This window comes from Lepisosteus platostomus, chromosome 22, assembly GCF_059453375.1.
Source record: "Lepisosteus platostomus isolate fLepPlt1 chromosome 22, fLepPlt1.hap1, whole genome shotgun sequence".
NCBI lineage: Eukaryota > Metazoa > Chordata > Actinopteri > Semionotiformes > Lepisosteidae > Lepisosteus > Lepisosteus platostomus.
In genome coordinates, this window is record NC_142632.1 from 14,232,818 (window position 1) to 14,253,015 (window position 20,198).

General features: G+C 44.6%; 1 protein-coding gene across 10 annotated transcripts in view; it reads right to left on the reverse strand.

The window, feature by feature from the left end:
• ncor1 (nuclear receptor corepressor 1) overlaps positions 1-20,198 on the reverse strand; it is a 71,780-nt gene that overhangs the window by 21,840 nt on the left and 29,742 nt on the right. For 6 of the 10 annotated variants that reach the window (XM_088616253.1, XM_088616249.1, XM_088616251.1 and 3 more), the window contains exons 15-22: positions 12,625-12,749; positions 11,170-11,369; positions 10,743-10,847; positions 7,626-7,688; positions 5,208-5,344; positions 4,714-4,840; positions 2,681-3,200; positions 156-393 (exon numbers count right to left, since the gene is read on the reverse strand). In XM_088616253.1, the coding sequence (XP_088472379.1) occupies positions 156-393; positions 2,681-3,200; positions 4,714-4,840; positions 5,208-5,344; positions 7,626-7,688; positions 10,743-10,847; positions 11,170-11,369; positions 12,625-12,749 (1,515 nt within the window). Of the gene's footprint in view, positions 1-155; positions 394-2,680; positions 3,201-4,713; positions 4,841-5,207; positions 5,345-7,625; positions 7,689-10,742; positions 10,848-11,169; positions 11,370-12,624; positions 12,750-19,034; positions 19,454-20,198 lie in introns of those variants that run through there. The other 4 variants (XM_088616254.1, XM_088616252.1, XM_088616257.1 and 1 more) reach the window with 2 other exon arrangements.

The following is a 20,198-nucleotide window of genomic DNA, read 5'->3' on the forward strand; positions in this document are numbered from 1 at the left end:
AAAGCAGAAGGAACAAGGCCAAGTGCAGAATAACCCTCAGTAAAGCAGAACAAAGACAAATTTCGAGAGGGAGACGGGCACCATTGTCAAAGCTTTCTTAAATGCAATCACCACACAAGCCCATGTTATATATTTAAGCATGCATTGTAACTCACATGATAAGTTGGTTGGTCTAAATAAGACATATTTTCACCCTTCTGACTGCTTCCATTTTTCTCCGCATGTGCATATCTGATAGTAAATGGGGGAGCAGTATAGTGACTGACCATGGGAGGGATCATGGCGGCTCGCTGCTGTAGCTGCTGCACGTTGAGGTGCCCTTGTTTGATGGCCGAAGACACCAGGACTGAGCCAGCGGGGCTGAGCAGAGACGGCCTGTCTAGAGCGAACATCCTGCAGGAGAGCAAGACATTTTAGAGTACGGTCAGACCGAGCAAACGATCCCGTTTTCCATGTTTATAGAGTCCAGGACCAAAACAGAGAGAGAATGAGAGTAAACTAGGCTAAGCTGGCCACTGGGAATGAACAAAGCACTCTCCTCTGAAACTTTTTCTCCTTGTCAGGGGGAGATCGAAAACCTCGGTCCAGGACCAGAAGTACTTCACATTGAGAGCTTTGCTGCTTAGCTGCACGGTACTTATTATAATTTTCTACTCATTTTTCCAACATCAACACACTTGGCACAGACTCAGGCAGCACATTTCAAATGAAGCACTGCTTCTGTCACAGGCCATGGCAATAGGCCCTAAATCTGTCTATAAGCTTGGCAGCTTCTGTAACCTTTAGCTTGAGGTTTTTTTTAAAGATTCTCGCTTAATTTACTTGGAGAGGAGGCCTAACTGTTTTTTCTAAGAACTCTGGATTTCAGATCTGCACTACAGTATTAGGGCCATTTAGATTGTGCAAACAGAAGTGAAACGCTTACAAAAATCGTTTCCAATAAGACTGTTGCTCCTCAGACACAAATAAGCTGCCCTTTCTAATCATAAAAAGGAAGCCCAATTCTCACAGTAGAGGGAGAGTAGAAAGTTAAGACCAGCTGCACCAAGATCTATCCTGAAATTAAAACTAAAACATGACATTCGGACAAGGCTAGTGTGATGAATTAGTGTTTGAAACTTTTAACCAAATCCCTGCCCTTTTTTGTGATTAAAATTAAACACCCCCCAAGCAAAAGGAAACTTGAAAAAGGAAAAACTAAACTGAACAGCCATAATTATCATAATTTTATACTACTTTCAGTCTGGAATGATCATTTCCCTCAGTTCGTACACCTTTGTGCTGATACTATAAAATGTTTGTCACTCTTTACTTCCTTATTGTGTACTTTCTCCACCAAAATCAAAGAATAAACATTATATTACCCAGAAGAAAAGACTATGCCCTTGTTCGGGTGGATTGTGAAGTAAAGATGTTACAGATGTGAGCCAGCCTTGTTTTTTGTTTTTGAAGCTGAAACATTTTTAAACATCTTATCTTCTAAATAACATGCCAAGTATTTTAACAGCCCATATGGCACTCTTCTTAAGTGTTAAAAATGCACTGGCATAAGACAAACAGTGCTCTGCACAATCCATTTTACAGGTACCAGACACTGCTTCTTCCAAAACCTGCCAGCCTGCCGTTAGTCCTAATGCATTCTCCAGCTTTCACAGCTGGTTCCGCTGATACGGGTTTAACAATAAAATGCATGGCTTTCTGTGAAAATGTACAAAGCAGGGGGTATGAATTCGCAAAAATTAAAATACCTCTATGTACAGGGGGAGCAGTGAATTGAACTAGACTTCAGCAGAGCTTTAAATTTCCTGCGTTTTTTTTTCCTCCACCGCTTCAATAAAAATATTATTTGCGGATAATTTTAGCTGAGCTCTCTGGTGTTCTGATGCAATGCTTCGGAGCAGATTTAAATGACATTTTTAAGTGCTGTGTGGTGAAGTTGAAAACTTCATGGAAAAGACAGGACAGACAGTAACTAGAAAGCTATCCAACAGCCAGCTGTGTACATTTGGCTGTAAGCCTAAAAGTCAGTGATCAAAACATAGGAATGAGTACCAATCATGTAAAAAAGGCTATAATAGACACATATTGTGTAATTTGGGCTTATGTAAACATCAGTTTGGTTTTCAAGGCAACATTTCTACAAAAAGTGCACTTTCCTTAGAACATTATTCTACCGGGGGATATTAAATTAGAGCTATGAAAGACTGTTCTTGCATCACTGTGGGACTAATGGTCTTGGCGAGGAAACGGATTCTCATTTCAAGTCATATCAGACCCTCGCCACCAGCTTTTCTACAAAATCCGTGCAGCAGTCACTGATCCGCGGAGCGTGTGCTGCAGGAGTAAGGACAGGCACAGGGAACACGTGTGCAGTGTGGCGACATCCTCTGGTGTCTCCTCATGGCACACCCCCTCCATTACACCCCTCTGTTTTGCCATGAACTGAAAACACTGCCACCACTTGCATTTTGCACACAGCTGCTATCTAAATGCTGGTTAAAATCATAGCTGCCACCCTGATCCTGTCTCCAAGAACTGAGATGACATAACACTGACGTAGAAAACATCCCTTGTGTCATTTGTCATGAGAGGGAAACACGCCAGTACGCTTTTCATTGTACTCGGGCACACAGGGCAATAAGCTTGGCTAGAATGCAGCAGGAGGCTCGGCTCGGCTCACCTCTGCCTGTCAGGCTCAGCATCCACGTCCTCGTCCGCGCTGCAGGTAGCGCTGGAGTCGTCGGATTGAGTGTCCGGCTGCGGCCCTCTCTGGGAGAGGCTCAGCCCCGTGTCCGGAGGCTCTCCTTTGTCCCGAGGCTTCTCATGGAAGTCCTTCCCCTTGGCGTCGGCCTCCAACTTCACCTGCACGTCGGCCACGGATTTAACCTCCACTTCCATCGGCTCGCTCTTGGTCTGCACCTGGGCCTCGTAGGCGCCACCGGGCCGCTCGTCCTGGGCGCCCGGCTCGGCCGCCTCGGGGCTCTTCTCCTCCTTCACGCGGAGCTCGCCGTACCCCGCCTCCTGGGGCTGCGGAGTGCCACCGGGGTGGGGCGCCCCCAGGGCCCCGGCCTGCTCGGCGGGCGGCTCGGCGCCGGCAAAGCCGGGCACGCTGGTGCTCTCGGCCGGCTGCTCGGGCGCTTTGCTGGACTCGGCTTGAGAAGGGGAGGGAGCGCTCTCAGTGTCCGAGCTGTTCTCTGCACCTGAGACAAAGGGAGAACAGAGCGACAGGCTGAAGTGAACAGGTCAAAACAGAGAATGAACATACCTCTTCGGGTGATCACACGGCAGCAGGTGACTATGTAGTGCATGTATACAAGTTTCTTAGGGAAACTGCTTTCAAGAACAATGCTCCACAACTGTCAGCATGCCTTGGAGGAAACATCACGCAAACAACCGCAACTCTTAGGTAACAAAACGCACGAAGCAAGGGCCGCAGCTAAGAGATGCATTACATTTAAAATAAAAATATAATTAAGCAGCAGGAAATATATGATAATATAACCTAAATGTATATCCCTTTCCTCTAAACCCACATGCCTAGGGATCCCAACAACTTCAGGCAGCTGCAGAGTTCCTCTAGGTACAGTTTACAGCCACTAAGGCCCAACTAGATTTAATCATCATCATGCTTTCTATTCTTTTAAAACTTTCCCAAAGCAGCCAGGTTATGTGAAGGCCCACAGACACAAGACTGCACACTGCACGCTCAGAGAGAAGTTTGGGTTTCCTTGAAGAGCAGAAAGAGGTGCGACCTCCTTTTCTAGACACAACAAAAAGCAAAGCTGGTAGCATAACACCCTGTTTGTCATCCCATAACAAAACAACAACAGATGTCCTGCACCCTGACAAGGCCAGAGACCTGTCACCACAAGAGTCTATGAAAGCCTCACCTCCACTCCAGGTCATCCACTACAAGAGGAAGACAACCCCACTCTGAAGGCCCGGAGAATTATCAAACAAAACCGCCTGGTCAGCAGTAGGAAATTTGCTCAGTCGATGTATGTTGTTTAAAAGAAGGCGTAACGAAATCAGTAATAAAACACTAACAAATCTGCTGCAAGTACGTGGGCAATACACCAGCCACACGAAGGGATCGTTTGAATATATTCCAATTCAGCCTGGAGAGATGGGCCAACAGAGGTCAGAGGGGATGTTTTAAGTACAGAAAAGCTGTAAGTTATTGGTGTATGAAACAGTTCATTGGCAATAAAACATCACAGTCAAGAACTGCAGTATTAAAGGGTGTTCGACTTGCTGACTATGTCAAAAAAAGACAATATTCACTCCATTATAACTAAGAACAAAAAAACAATCTGCACCACTAATATGTATGCAATTTAGTTTATTCCCGCAAGGCACAATAAATTCAGATCACTCCTCCAGAGACTATCACTGATCCCAGACGGCTCAGCAAAACCCACCCACAGCCACCTCAGAAACGACGTGTTAAATATATTCAAGGAGGAACACAGCACCTGCCACCGGACTGCCATCCAAACAATTGAGCTTTTCTGGAGCTATTTTGTCTTTGCCATTAACCTTTTCTTTATATCATTCTCCAGCATACCATGTGCTGTTTTTTGGGAGACAGTAGCTGATGCACAGGGACAAAAGGAAAATCCATATGGATGCCACTCGCAGCTGTACTGCTGTGTTAACATCTGTCCTGCCGGGAGCTCGGACACGGTGGGGCCTTCCGAGCACAGAACTGACCTTCGCTGTCCTCGGGATTCTCCTCCTCGTTGGAGCCCTCATTCTCCTCGTCCTCTGGAGCCGAGATGGTCGAGGCCACACTCTCACTCTGCGACACGTCTCGATCTCCCCTGGAACGCCGCGCACCCTGCATGGGACCAGACACGCCGCTGGATTGGTACTCCTGAGCACACGCCTGCCTGCATCCTCCAACAACCTCGCCACTCCTTCTGAGCGAGGAAACTCCACAGCAGCATAGACTGACCTCTAACCAATTAGCTTTAATTAACACCAGGCTTCTTCATTTGATAACTTTCTTAATTCATTCTGGCACTTCAGCCGAAAGGTAAAAAAGCCACATCAGTGAAGATAAATTAAAAATTTAACCCCGTTTTTTTTTTTCGCAAACACAGCACTTCAAAGGCCTGAGAACAGAAGCCATCAAGTTCGAAGTAACGTAACCCTCCCGTGTTTCACACGGCCACAGCGAGCAGTGCAGCCGCATCCGCCCATACCTGCTTGTGCTGCTGGAGGAGATTATCCAGGTTGTGTCGTCTCTTGTAGTTGAAGTAGAAGTTCTTGCACTGGGCTTCGCTCTTGGTGCCCACCATCTTGGCAATGGCTGACCAGTTGCGTCCATGCTCCACTAACCCTGTGACCACAGCAGGCAGCTCTCAATGAGGGGAGAACAGAGCAGGGAAGGCGTGACTCAAGAAGGGACTGAAGAGAAACATCTTACCACCCTATAACCTAGGGTATGTTCAGAAGCAACAACCCCCAGAAGAGCTGCCTTGATTTAGAAGGAAAAGGCAATACTGCCATTCAATAAAAAATGAAATACATTCTGAAGCTGAGCCCGTTTGTTTTGCTCTCTTTATATGGTTAAATTGAGAATATGTTATCCTTCACCAGTAAGATGTGCTCAAACCTTTTCTCAGTCACTCTGAAAGCTAGGGCTCAGCACCTCACAGTGCCTCTGGCGGGACTGGGTACATGCCACCTCTCATCGTCTGCACTGAGCCCAGACCTTTTAAGAAATATCGGGAGTCTGCCAATGTTAATATGTAAATCAGCGAGGATGGTTTCAATAAACTTAAACCAAAGCTGTGCTGAACCCATTCAAGAGTCAAAGGGGATACTTAGCTCGCTTACACTACCCTCTTCCTAAGACCCCCGTGCTAAATCCACGCAGGCCTAGATGAAATCCAGATTTAATTCAGACAATGGTATTTTTAGGAACTCTTATTCTAAGACAATCAATGGACTTGAAAAACAAATGCAAAAATAAAAAGCTGTCAACTGCAAAAAAGGAAAAAAAGTAAAGCATCATGTCAGTAATACTGCACAAATAATAAATTAGCTGCCAGGTACTATGGAACTTGGCTTAAGAAATTCTCTTGTTTTCCTTAATTGCAATGTCATCCTAACAACTCCTAAATATTTAGGAGTGATGATATTTAGGCATGTTAGTACAGTTCTGAGCTCCACTCACTCTTTCATATCCTCCAACTTCATAAGTCATTTATATTTACAGTTTTTGTCACAGCCACCCTAGAGTTTACAGTAGGGTGTCAGCCAATTTGAAAAGGTAATGTATACAGTACGCCTCAGTTTCAGAAGCATTTTTTTAGATGATCATCCACAATGACCTCAGTATAATCTCATTCAGCTAGTGAAGCATCTATACCATAAACAGTGGGAACTTAACATCCTCATAGCCTCCACCTACGTGTAACTGGCTCAGCGACATTAATTACAAGGCAGGGAAAACACTAACCCTTCTTTGACCCCACTCCCGCTGTAAAACTAACATTAACAAAGTCTCTGTAACACAGACCAGATCACTTTGGCCACGTCTGCACATTTATCTTTCCACAGGTAGGCTTCTGTGCAGTGAAAAGGGTGGCTCAAAATGTCAAGACGAAAAATCCCTCTATACTGTCTTTAACAATGAAATCACAAAAATCCAGATTTTGTATCTGTCTGATAAGACTATCAGAACAATTTATTCTAATAGTTGACGTGGGCAGCTTTCACAGAAAGCAGTCAAGAGCTCCCCAATTCATAGTTTAGACTTTTCCATACTACCATGACCATATTCAAGACCTTACATATTATTCAAGACTGCACTTAAGGAAAAGTAGGTGTAACTTTCGTGTTCAAGTGGCAGTTTAAGGTCTTTCATGTCTACTTATGTGAAAAGGCTTAAATTCACCAAAACCAATGAGGAAGAAACCAGCCCGAAATCTTCATGCAATTCTCAATGATACAGTAGCTACAAAAAATCGAGGTTTTTACAAAATGGGGAACAAAAAAGTAACTTCTACAACAAGTATGCATGCAGTTCAGATGTATTTAACCACAACAAAATATATTTTGCATGATGATACATCATACATGTGATACTTCAACACAATTTTCAAAAAACAAAAGTCTTAATCTGGTGCATTTTATCTTCATTTGACAAAGACAAATGTATTCAGATAGTACTTCATGCTTCAGATTAACAAAAGTCAAAAGCTATTATCATAAAAAGAACAGTTATGTTTAGCATACTGAAGTCAAAAATCCTAAAACTATTTTAAAACTAATTGAAAGAGTAATTCTAGCCTGAATGCATACAAAGTCTTCCAAATGCAGTGCACACGTCAGCCCAACAACACTCTGGTCATTATTTTTCAGCTTTGCACAATGGGGAAGTAACAAAGTGTTTCCCTGAATAATAGATGAAAATCTTTTAGGGGAGCCAAAACTATCAAATTCCATTATCTCGAAACAGGCCTGAGAGGTCCGGTGCACCACAGAAAGACAGTGTGCACAGAGAGGGCGAGAGCCGAGGCACTGAAAAAAAAACAAGACACAGAACCGAAAGGCGAGAAGTCCTCCTCCGATTCCGCACAGGATCAAAGGGGTAAAAAGCAATGACATCCTACCCTTTTTGGCTACTTCCATTTCTTCCTCGGTCCAGCGCGATGTCTCCCCAGACTCCGCAGTGCCTGCAATCACAACAGCCAGCCCATCAGACAGAGCGGAGGTCTTGCTCGGTCTCTCTCGCGCGTTTTACAATCTAATAATCTGTTTACATTCAGGGCTGCTCAGGCCATGCCCCCCAGAGGCAGGGGGGCCCATCTTCTGCTGGCTCTCTGAATCCACAAGAAGACGAGTATTTTCTTGTCCAGTGAGGACAGGAACAGCGAGAGGCTCTTAAGGCTTCTTTTCCCTCTTCAACAACATATAGCTACAGTTGTACGTTTTTTCAGGACTTCCTCTATTGCACGTCACAAAACCATTTGGCTCCCGATGAGCCGCAGTCCTCAGAAAGCGATTTAGAAAGCACAAAGGTTCAGAAGTTTAAGTGCACGTAGAACCTATTCAGGCTTTGGGCTCTTCTTGAAATCTTGTAAACAGAGCACAAATATAGCTTGAAATCACCCTTGACATTTCTGCTTTTAAACACAAAGTCCTGGAAGGCCTATTTGGGGCATTCAATAACTTTCATTGAAAATCCATTAAAAAAAAGGGAGACAGGTACTTTGAAAACTCCAGCCCTTGAAACTTAAGAGGCACGACTGAACGCTTTCTTGCAGCAAATCAATATACTCCTTCTTCCTCAATGGTTGAGAATAAATATGTTAAACCTATGAGAAAATAAGTTAAATACTCAATAGTCAAGCATTCAACCTTATAACATACAAATGCACCCCGTCAGAAACCCCACATATCAGTATTAACCACAAGGACAGCTGATCGAATCATACATTTGGAAAAAGCAGATTCGCAAGTGAGCAAGTCAATTTTGAAATCAGTACACTAAATAAACTTACCACACCTTTTGATACAAAAAGTATAAAAACACAAAATGTAGATATTCAAGATTAAGTTTAGAGGTGACCACCTTATGTTACTGATCTCCAGTGTTAAGTAAATTAAATATCTCATTGCAAGTGGCATTACATAATGTAGAATGAGCTATACTGTTTAATACACTGGATTCATAACAGAAACTCGTATTTACTATGAAACGAAAATTAAACTTTAAAGAAAGCTGCTCTGTTGGAAGTAGGCCTTGCAAACACGCTCCACTATTCAACCAAATGAATCCGCCTGCTCAAGTGATGATTCAGGAATCATACACAGAACTCCATAAATCCCAAAGCCCTCGAGCTTGAGGAGTTTAAATTAGGGTGCTCTTGGGTCACTCCGCAGGAACACGGCGTGCATTCATAAAACTCAGCTTTATTCAAGAGACTGATCTTAAGCAATCGAGGCTCAGCATGCCTAGACAAAATGGGACGAGGGAGGAACCCGTTGCAAGGTCACTCCTGCCTGATCTTCTCAATAGAAAAACCAAAAGGTGGCAAGTGTATACAGAGGGAGAAAGGAGCCCATCTGTGCAAACGTCTGCAATATTGTTTTGCAAACAAGGGAATGTGATGACGGGGGTAAAGTCCGATTCCTAAACGCCAATGAATACACTAAAACAATTCAACCATGTGTGAATCGTGAAGTACGAATGCAGATTTGAGCAGCAGAATGTGCATCTCAGTGAGTTCACAATGTAAAATAAAGGCAATTTCTTATCCATGTGAACCCTTAAACTATTTTTGTTAAATCTTTTTTTTTTCAGTGCTCTAAAATGTAAAGTGCTAAGGGGGTTGTGAGCCTGAAAGAATCTGCCCAGCCATGTAGTGGAAGCCGATAGTTTATAATCTTTTAAGAGTCATCCAGAAAAGATTCTCAGATTAATTCGCTTCTTAAAGTAAAAAAAACAAACAAACAAGCAAGAGGAGCTGCATGTTTTTCCCCTCGTTTGCAAATTTTATGTTCTTATGTACCTGTAAAAATCACCTTTAAAATTATTTTCGGCACAGAAAAAAGCTATTAGAAGCGCAGAGCACAATCTGATGCATGAAAGTCCATAAACGTGAAAGCCAATTATGAACTATCATAAAACAGCACGGCAGCTGAGAAGCACAAACGTGGGAAACTGGAAGTTGTGAACATGTAAACCACATGCGGTCCCTTATCTGTTACACTGTTGGGGCCGAGATTCAGAAAGTGATAAGAAAACCACAAAGTCTCAGGCCACCAGGGGGAGCCAGTCAGTAGCACGTTCATGTAAAAACATTGCAAAGAGAATTCTATGGGAAGAATAGAGAGGAAAATAGGACATTTGACACAGTGGGAGTTGGCCGTTCATCAAGTTCAAGCTTTCACCTGTTATCCTGGATAAATCCGTGAGAAAACATGATGTAACTTCTGTACTTACCATGTCTGCTGCCATATAAGAAATAAAAACTCAGACTTAACCCTGAATGTTATTAGCAATTTTTAGTGTTCGCATTACAGCCAATTCATATTTCACATTTTCTCTGTTCGTATTTCCCCAATTCCAGTAAGAGGCACCGTATGTTGAATCCAGACTGAGTGATCCCGAGTGCGCTGTCTTTTCGCACCGTTATCCCCTACCCACGGGAAACGCGGATCGCAAAGTCGTCTGCAAAAGCACGGCCACCCGATACAATCCGGACCGAAGACGTTTCACTCTTGCAGTGCTAAAGTATTTCGACAGCTTCTTCCGCAATGACATCAGCAAGAGGCTCCTGTGAGCTGGGAGCTGGTCAGGATAGGAGTGCTTTCGGCGTACTGACAAGCACTAATACTTGTCCAGGTTATTGGACAGATGCAATAATATTACACAACAGGTATACAGGGCATCTTTTTCTGGTTTGGTGCAGTTTTAGTCAATAGTTTTATCACAGTTCTTATCGATGTGCAACCCGATATTCATCCCTGCTTCCTTGTTTCCTTGAGAATGGTCAACGCCTCTGTGCAGTAAAACATCCCATGACCCCCCCTCTCTCTGACATGACGCCGCCACACTTGCTAGAGACCGAACCACAACTGCTGGAACGAGCAACACCATTAAACCATTATCGCCGACCCCAGAAAGAACACAGAACAAGGAAGCAATCTCCCCACCCATCACATGTTTCAGCTATGTGTAACGTGATAAAAAGACCCCAAACGTTGGTCTAAAGTGCGCTCACCTCTGTGTGCTTGCGTTTCCATGGTTACCAGGCTGCCTTTGGCCTGGTCCCGGCTGCTCTTCGGTGCTGCCTCTGCTTTCGGGGGCTGAGCAGGCTCCTGTGGTGCTGATGAGGAGGGGGGGAGAAAGAAAATCACCAGGAGGTTACGGCCAATCCAGCATTCTACACCCACTCTTATTCCAAGGCACGGCAGCATCATGCAGCCGACTCCCCTCTGCCCCTGTGCCGCGGCGGAGATGAAGGCGGACGCGTCGGGTTTCCAGGAGACGTGCGCGGCTCAACCCGCCGCTCTTGCCGACGGCAGCACGCGTACCCCGCTCTCCCCGGCCTCGGCCTCCTGCGCTCATGGGGGGGGGAAACTCCGAGCCCACACCCTGGGGCCCGGGGGGGCCGAGCGAGCGAGCGGCGGGGTGCTCGGGGGGCTCACCGGGCTCCGCGGGGGCAGGCGGGGGCGCGGGGCCTTCCTCGGCTGCCACGGCTGCTGCCTCGCTGGCCATGGAGCGCGTGATCCTGCCCTTGCGCCGGCCCTGGCTGTTGGCGGTCTTCCTGCCGCGCGGCGTGGCTTGCTCTTTGCCTTCCTCGTCCTCTCCGCCGCCTTCGCACTTGTCTCTGTCTTTGCCGATGTCCCTGAAACGGAGACAGGCGGGGACAGTGAGCACCGTGCACGACGGGGGGGGTCTGCCGTCTCAGGCTGTCCCTCTTCGCCATCCACTTCCGCACCGCTTGATCCCGGGCGGAGTCTGTCCCAGAAAGCAACGGGCACTAAGCAGGATACACCCTGGACTGGACGCCTGTCCATCACATGGCACACACGGACACACTCGCACCAGGGCCAGTTTTCCCAGAAGCCAAATAGCTGTCTTGGGACTGTGGGAAGAAACCGGAGCACCCAGAGGTCACCCAAGCAACACACAGACTCCACACCGATAGCACTCCGGGAACTGAACCCACGGCCCCAGAGCTGTGCCACTGCGCTGTCCCTCAACTCTGTATCATGTTTAGATTTTTTTCTAAAAAGAAGTCCAGTGGAAAACTTTCTTTTTTGCTAAGGGGAAGGCAAAGAAAGATTTCTTCCTGCTGTGCAACAGGTTGGCTCGGTGTCGGACGTGCGATCGGCACACCGGCTGCGATACTCCGTGCAGTTTGATAACCACGCTGCAGCCAGCAGTCAAGTGCTCGGCTCTCCCAGAGGAAGGGAAGCGCTGCAAACAAACATCTGCACAGCCAGCTATTTTAAGGACTGAACAACTGCTGAGAGGGGCGAGAGCTGGGGGATTAACACTTCATCCAGCACAAACCAGTCAAGCAGCAAGATTCACAGAATGGCTCAGGTCATCTATAGTAGAGATGTTAAAAACAAATCCATCTCCTTCTTAGCGATGGAGAGAAACAGTAGACCCAGAGCGGAAGGACGTAACAGTGCTGTGAGTGTGTACTGGGTACCACACTATAAAAGACAAAAAATCAGTACATCTGCTGATTTTTTCCTACTTCAGTGCTTCTTTAGTTAAGCTGACTGAAGATGGAATCATATGGCAAATGAAATGTGAGCACCATTTACGAAACAATCGAAACCCAAGTTTGAGTATCATCTGTGTCATGGCCAGACACGGCCTGTGATTTTTTTTTAATAGTACAATTTGCTGCTCTTTTAAAAAGCAAATCAATCCTTAATATGAAGGCTCTGGAATTTCTGTCACTACTACTGAACTTGCCATAACTCACAGCTTCATTTCTGCCACTAAACTGCACTGAGCAGTCTGTCCAACCTGCAGCTGACACAGAAGAGGGATTCAGCTTGTAGTCTGACACATGGCCAGCCCTCCCCAGCACTGCCAGCAGTTACCCACTCGAACGCAGGGACGCGTGGAGAAACACTCACTTCGATTCCTCTTTCTCATCTTTCTCCTCCTCTTCCTTCTTCTCCTCGTCCTCTTTTTTCTCCGCCTTGTCCTCCTCGGTCTTTTCTTCTGCTTTTTCTTCTTGAGAAGGACGTGTTATCTGTTGCTGAGGAGAAGCACACAGCCTCTTTTACAACGGGAGTGCGAGCAGAGGCTGAAACACGCGCACACAAAACGCTGCTGAGATTCTTCTGCCCAAGGGAAGTGGGGTTGCAAGACGTGCCTTCACAGACTCAAAAAGGGAAAAAGGTTTTCCCCGACTTGATTCAAGATCACTTCACAAATTAGAAATACGTTTACAAATAATAAGCGTTTTGTGCAATTATCAATCTGTTTTTAGATTTGACAAAAACGTGCATCTAAAGAGCTCAGAGGAAGAAGGCTCAACAGACTAGGTTCTCATCAATGACACAGCCTGCGCCATGGCGGTTTATTTGTCTTTACTGTGGGACACGACCCTCTTTTGACCCAGATTCAGAAGGAAAAGAGACAACGTGGCCTGTTTTATGTTGTTATTTCTGGCTGCTCGGTATCGCATAGTATCACATCGCACAGATTACTTAGTGGCGCTTAAATTCCTCTTCATTGACTTCCCAGCGTGAAGATCTCCAAATAACCTTTTTAGGAAGCATAAAGGTTAACGATTTGCTTTTCCTTTGAGAACAAAAAAAGATGGTCAACGTGTTTTAATTTCAAGAACTTTCCAGATGGCTTCACAACCTAGGATATGAACAACTACAGTGTTTATTTAATGTGTTATTTCACAGGTTTTACTTAACACTGATTTGGCACATATCACACATAACCATACGCAATTTACTGTTACAAACTTCACCTTTTGACATGCCTAATTGGCCATACTGACAGTCAACAATATGGCATCTTAATTCAGATTTCAGTCCATAATCACATACCTCTATACTCAGATTTCATATCTGTTCAGATGATGTACAATAAACATTTTCTACGGGTTAAAAACAATAACACACATACAATATTCAAAATGGCTTCTAACCTAATGGAATGGTTGCATTTAAACCCCATTAACGCACAAAGAGAATCGGAAAGTCTAAACTCTTGGATTGACTTCCATACTAGGTACACAAATTCACATGCTAAAACCCCAACAGTCCTTTGCCTCCAGATGTCAAGTCAAAATCTGAAACTGACCTACCTGCTATTGAGTATTGCAATTGACTACAGCTTCAGGACGGGAAAGATCTGATGCCACTTCCTGATTGTAAACTAGAAGGTATTCAAAATTTAACCACATCACACAAATGTGCCTCTCTAATGGGGGAAGCACAGACAGATCTAAGCTGTTTTATAAAATGGGAGAAGGTGTACATTTATATAGGTACAGCACATACAATATTACCATAAAACAAATACAGAACAATGATCAATATCGCTGAGGAATTTCTCCCTTGTCACTATGCAATCTAAGTATTTATATTCAATAACTTGGTAGTTTGGCAGTCTGTCAGCTCACATTCCACTTGTTCGGATTTCATTTTAAGGACATCTTGTACTTTCAAATATTTTTTTTTCCCTGCTAAAACACAGGGATAGCAATAGATTGCTGCTGTTCATTCAATTAGGAGAAGGCCGTTTTGTGTGCTAGTGGTAAATGCAGACGTAGTAATAGAGGCAGATGCCATTAGTCATGTCTGGCTAGTGAGGTTTTTGTTTCTCATATATCAGCCAATAAACCTACACAAAAGCTGCTGTACAGATGGTTCCAAACTTTCGTTTTTGGTCTTCATCAGAGAGCAACAGCAGGGAAAAAGCTAGCAGCTGACTCAGCCTTAGCAATGCACTCAGATATATGGTAAATTGAGTTATACAGGAAAGTGTTCAAGACAGGCTGTTCTCCCTGCATAGGATTCAATTCCACATGTGCTTAAACAAAGTTCACAGATTTTGCTACAATATCCAACAAAAAACATGTTTATGAGCTTCTGTAGGAAATGTCAAGAAAAGATTACTTATGCCCAACAGATTACATAAAGCCCTGTGACGTTTTAACCATGTCATGAGCATGGTTAAATACGTGACACCCACAATAACTAAATCTTTGCTCTAACAGCTCACCCAGAGACTCCAAAACTTAAAAACACACACACACTTCAGCAGTATACAACCTCTGTGTCTAAGGATTGAGCAGGCAGAAACTCCCCAACCATCAAGAATAATTAACCTCCAGGTCGCAGGCTATAAGGTTAATACTCCTGAGGGGAACAACACAACACAGAGCTGCCTTGTTCTACAAATTTAATTCTACCCATCACAGAACTGGCCTTTGCTCGTGGTATCTCCAACAACATAATATTTTGATTAACTTTATGGTGAAACTGAATATAACAGCTGTATGCAGACTAGCTGTTTCATTGTGCTTGCTTGCTGCCTTCAAAGCTCTATACACATTGCTCCTCGTTTAGTCTGCTATGCAATGCAGATGTTCTTAGTCCTGCAAATAAACCACCTTTAACACTTCACCTTTCCACTGGGAGGTCAAAACGAATAAACAGTAAATGGAATATGAAGTAAATCCTAGCGCTCTCTACATAGACAAAATAGAGCTCACAGCAAAAATGGGGGAGAAGGGGGGTAATTAAACAAGAGGCATCTGACCACTCTGCCAGCTTGATCACCAGCCAGACCTAACTAAGCCGTAACAAACATGCTCATCGAAGGTGCAAAAGGGGAGGAAACGCAAAAAAAAAAATCAAAAACCCACTCGACCACAATTAAGTTGAATTAAATGTCAGTTCTGAATTCAATCGGGAGCTCTTGGTCATGTGGCATGGAGCATCAGATGTTGAACAAGATTCACCAGTGGCAGTGAATCATCGACAGCGCAGGTGGGGTTAGCAGGATTTCTGCAGCACGCCCCCCCCCGGCATCGAGGAGGGGAATGCTGGCAGCCGCCTGCCTGCGAAATTCAAAACGGAAGACAGACCAGCTGCCGTTCGAGAGGAGGGGAAGGTGGGGGGGCTGAAAAAAAAGCTGCTTGTGCTTTAAGAAAAAAAATCATCATCATCATCATCAGCAGCAGCAGCAGCAGCGCTTACGTCTGAAGAACTCTTTACGGCGCTCTGCAAAAAACCCCAGGCTCACTTGTGCCAAGGCAAACAGCCCATGCTGTTACCAGATGGAGGGAGAAAAGCGAAGCCAAACTGTGAGGGAAAGAGTCGGAGAGACGGAGGGAGCGGAGGTCTGGCCAAACAGCCCGGCCTCACCCACCCGCCGCCGATTTTATGGTTCCACAGGAACAATCGCGTGGAGCTGGGCACAGGCCCACGCGCCTTCGGAAAAACCAAGCGCCGAGACCTGCGGCTGTCTGCCACGGGCACCTTAACCGTCAGCATGGACAAAAACACAATGGCAGCTCTCACACCTTCCAGACAAACACTTCGATGTCTCATAAATAAAAGGTCGACGAACCCACGTTGCCGTTTTGAGGGTAGCAAGACCTACAGTTCTGCACTATAAACCAGTACAATAAGTGTTTTTCCTGCGATTCCTTATTTCCCCTCCCTGTGCAGCAAACACTGCATTATCGGCTTCAGGGCACTGTTTCAATTTTAAGTTACAAAACAAAATATCGGAGTTGTCCAGAAAGTGGTTTAATGACTAAAGTATGCTGTAGAAAATGCTATGGTTTATGAATGCTTTTAACAAAGACTAGAGTGTAACACAACTGGAAAGCTATACTATATCCTGGGTATAACAAATTCAATGTCTATATCTGCACTGGTAGGGGACACCTTATCAATGAGCATGGGGGTGCAGCATTCTTACTTTTTAACCATAGGTCTTCTCCCAGTCGATTATCTTTCAAGACAGCAAGGCACGGCTGTTGGGGTGAAATTTAAGTTTAAATGAAGTTTCTTTTGAATACAGAATAGTGATTTTTTTAGCCATGCAGTTGTAAAGATTCAATTCACCATACAGTGTGGAAACACCAGCTTGATGGCAATGCATTATTGTACAGAGTGTAATCCCACTGAATTCAGCACTGAACCAGTGACATCATCAGAATCCACTTGTCTGCTACCAAGTGTGAAATAAATGACTTCTGCAAGACTGACGTAAGAAAATGGAAATGCAAGGTTCCTCAAGAAGAACCAGCATTTACCTCACTCAATGACAATATTGTGCATTTTGTAAGGGCTATCAAATACTACAGTAAATCATGGTACTATTTTAAGCCAGTGCAGTAAAGTAAATCATAAGTACCTCAGGGGGGTACAATGCAAGCAAGATAAATGGTAAACAAATTATGCAAAATTTCAATGCACAGTTTTCCTAAGGGTGTCGACTCAGAAAAAAAAGATATTGGAAAATACTGCAGTAAGCCAATGCTGGAAAACAACTTTCTGCAAACTGCTGCATAAATCCCTTGCCGACTCCCAGTGAAGGTGCCGGGGAATGAATTCAGTACCATAGAGGGGTCTCCCATCCTGAAATTAACTAGCCTTGCAGTGAGTTCATCGCAAGGTTGTAGGGAAGAATGGGCAAGACCACACTATGAGCCAGCCAGTCCTTGCTAATGTGCATTTACTGCAAGGAGGTTAACAGCCTCTCCTAGGAAACACGACAGACAGAGAACAAAGCTGAAACAAGACGGTGGGCAGATGAATGAATTAAGACCAATAGCCAGTGGCTCAGCGGTCAGCACTGCTGCCAACCCACCACAGGTCTGGGTCCCGGGGTCAGTGTCCAACCTGGGGTGCCGGCTGTGTGGAGTCTGTATGTCTTCTCCAGGTGCTCGGGCTTTCTTCCACAGTAAAAAGACAGTGATGGGCCCTACCACCCACTTGCAATGATTGATAGTGGAGAATCACCTCATTTGGAACGTTTTTTTCTTTATTTGATGATAGCTTGATATTTTGTTGGCACGTGTACGTATTGTGAGTTGTTCTTTCTTTGAAATAAAGTTTATTTTGAAAAAAGAAAAAAAAAAGACAGTGATGGGAAAATTGGCTTCTGGGAAAATGTGGCCTGGTATAAGTGTGCGCATGTCTGTTTGTGCCCCACGATGGGCGTCCCATCCAGGGTGTACCCCACCCTTCCTTGCCAGGATAGGTTCCAACTCCCCTGCGACCCGGAACTGGATAAAGCAGTTAGAAAATGGATTGGTGGAACCTGTCCAGGTCAGTGGAAAAATGTAGATAATGCCAAATGCTTTTGTCCAGTAGGCACTTAATGTAAAGTACTTTGTAGTTGCAGAATGTATACCTATTAAGTAAATTTGTCTTGCAAAAAAAGAACGACCAATTTATACAACTTGAAACCTATGAAGTCCTGTCTAGAGAAAAAAAGCTGTCTATTAATAGATAGGGACATGAGACAGATTAAAAAGGTTGCTATTTCAAACGTCTTCAGTCTTTTTATCCACATCAAAGCATCTGAACAAAGCAGACATTTATATGGTACATTTTTGCCGGGTTGTAGGTCACATTGTCACATTCCTAGAATCGCATCAGAACTGAGCAACGGGAAGATGATCAAATTTATTACTCTAACGATCCATTTTGCTGTCCTGACACAGGCCTGTCGTCCCAGCCAAGGAGCAGATAGGTTAATCAGATCTGCTTTGCTGGTTAAGAATAATTGCAAGTGACAACACAACTGGTAGAGAAACCTACACTCTCAAAGGTAAAAGGTTACAGCGCCCTGTGATGATTAGATGATTAGATGACATGCAACCTTCACGGTCCTTTCATTCTAAGAAAAGTGCCCCTATGCAAAAAATCTGCTTCACCCATATTCCATTAGTATTTCACATCTCAACAACAAACATACCTCCTGGTCTCTAATAGAAAGTTTAAAAAATTGAAGCTGCATGTTTTAAATAAACTAGATACACCTAATTCAGCTGAAAAAGAATGCCTTAAAAAACATTGATGCAATCTGCACAAAATGATTTCAAAAAGGCCATTTTGATTCCTCACTAAAGACCAACTTAAAAAGTTATTTCCAGAAACTTTAATTCTAACTCTTCCACACAGAGATCTACTGAGTCTATTTCTCAACTCGTGTGCATGTGTTTACTCGGAGATCCACAGACCAAACTCCTGTACAGCTCACACCTCGCAGGCCAAGACTAAGAGCAGGAATGGGTTAAAGCACAAGGAAACTTCTGCGAAGGAAAGGGCCCTGAACTTTAGCCTACTGAGTTTAGCTGAGGCACGCCAGTTACACGGCGACAAGCAGTCATCATCTCACCCTGGTGGTAAATTTAAACCACGAAGCACAAGCTAGAGACTTGCACTGGGAGAGAGGTGCTGAAATACTGCAATCTTGCTTCAGCAGAGATATTCAGGAAGCCAGAGACAGAAAGAAAGATAATCAAACGGTAGTCAGTCTCAGCCAATAAACATACCTGCAAACTCATCTGTTGGTATCAAAGCCCTTTGCCCCTGACCACCACAAACTATCCGCAGTGGGTGTCAGGCTTGGACCAGAGGAAGAGCTGGAAAGGACAGGAGAGCTCCATCGCTGAGCTCCTTAGAAGGGCTGCCTGACCCAGCGCCGTGCATATTCCAGGAAATTGTGTCATCCTGCCGTTTAAGCTGCCTGAAGAATCGCCCATCTCACATGCACACTCTAATCTATCAGGGGTCACTCAAGGTAATCCCCGCCGAGCGCAGCCTTTGATTGGCATTCACAGCAGCGCAGCAAGTTTTCTGGTCTCGTCAGATCCCTGGGCCGTACCACCCGCGCCAGCGCGGGGAGGGGTGGCCGCGTTGCTGGAGAAAGAGCACAGCTAATCCAAGCTGTCAGAGCAGACTGTGGCGATTTTTTTTCTTCCTTTCCGCTACTCCACATTCTGCTTGCTCTCTCTCTCTCTTTTAGAAGCACTGCCTACTCACTGTGTCAGTCTCCAGGGGATTTCAGCAAGTACAAGTACAAAGGCCCTGCCGACTGCCTCTTTGAGAAACCACTATGTGCCAAGTCAGTATACGGAGCACGCAGGGCTTGTGCAAAGCAGGGAAACCCTAAAAAGGGTTTATTTTCCTTTTGGGTTTTTGACCCCCACCCTCCTTCCGAAGCCTGAAGGTTTGAACACTTCTTGTTTACCCACACAAGTTCTCTGCTTTTTACACTTCTGATGTTTCACCGTCTGCATCAAACAGCGGGCTTTTCACACAACTTGTGATGTAATTAACTGGTTGTGATGACATCCTTACTTACGATTTAGAACGGAGTACCACACAGAAGGAATTTTATGTAGTAGCAATAAAACTTCCACTAGTCCTTTTGGGTGAACAGGCCAGGACTGTCACATTGTTAGGTGACTTAATTCTAAACCAGTCTCAGAAAACTAGCAACATGACGTTATCAGTCGCATTCCTAGAGCTTTTCCTTCCCCAATTTTCTCATAAACCAGAAAGGTGCTGATTGGCCCTTTTGTCCATACTGTGCACACCTACTATTCAGAAAGCTTCCTTGCAATGTTAAATCGCAAGTCATTTTCTGAAAAGTGCTACACTGGCCCTTGTACAGCTAGATAATCCAGGACAGATGGATGTTGGTTTTTTTTCCC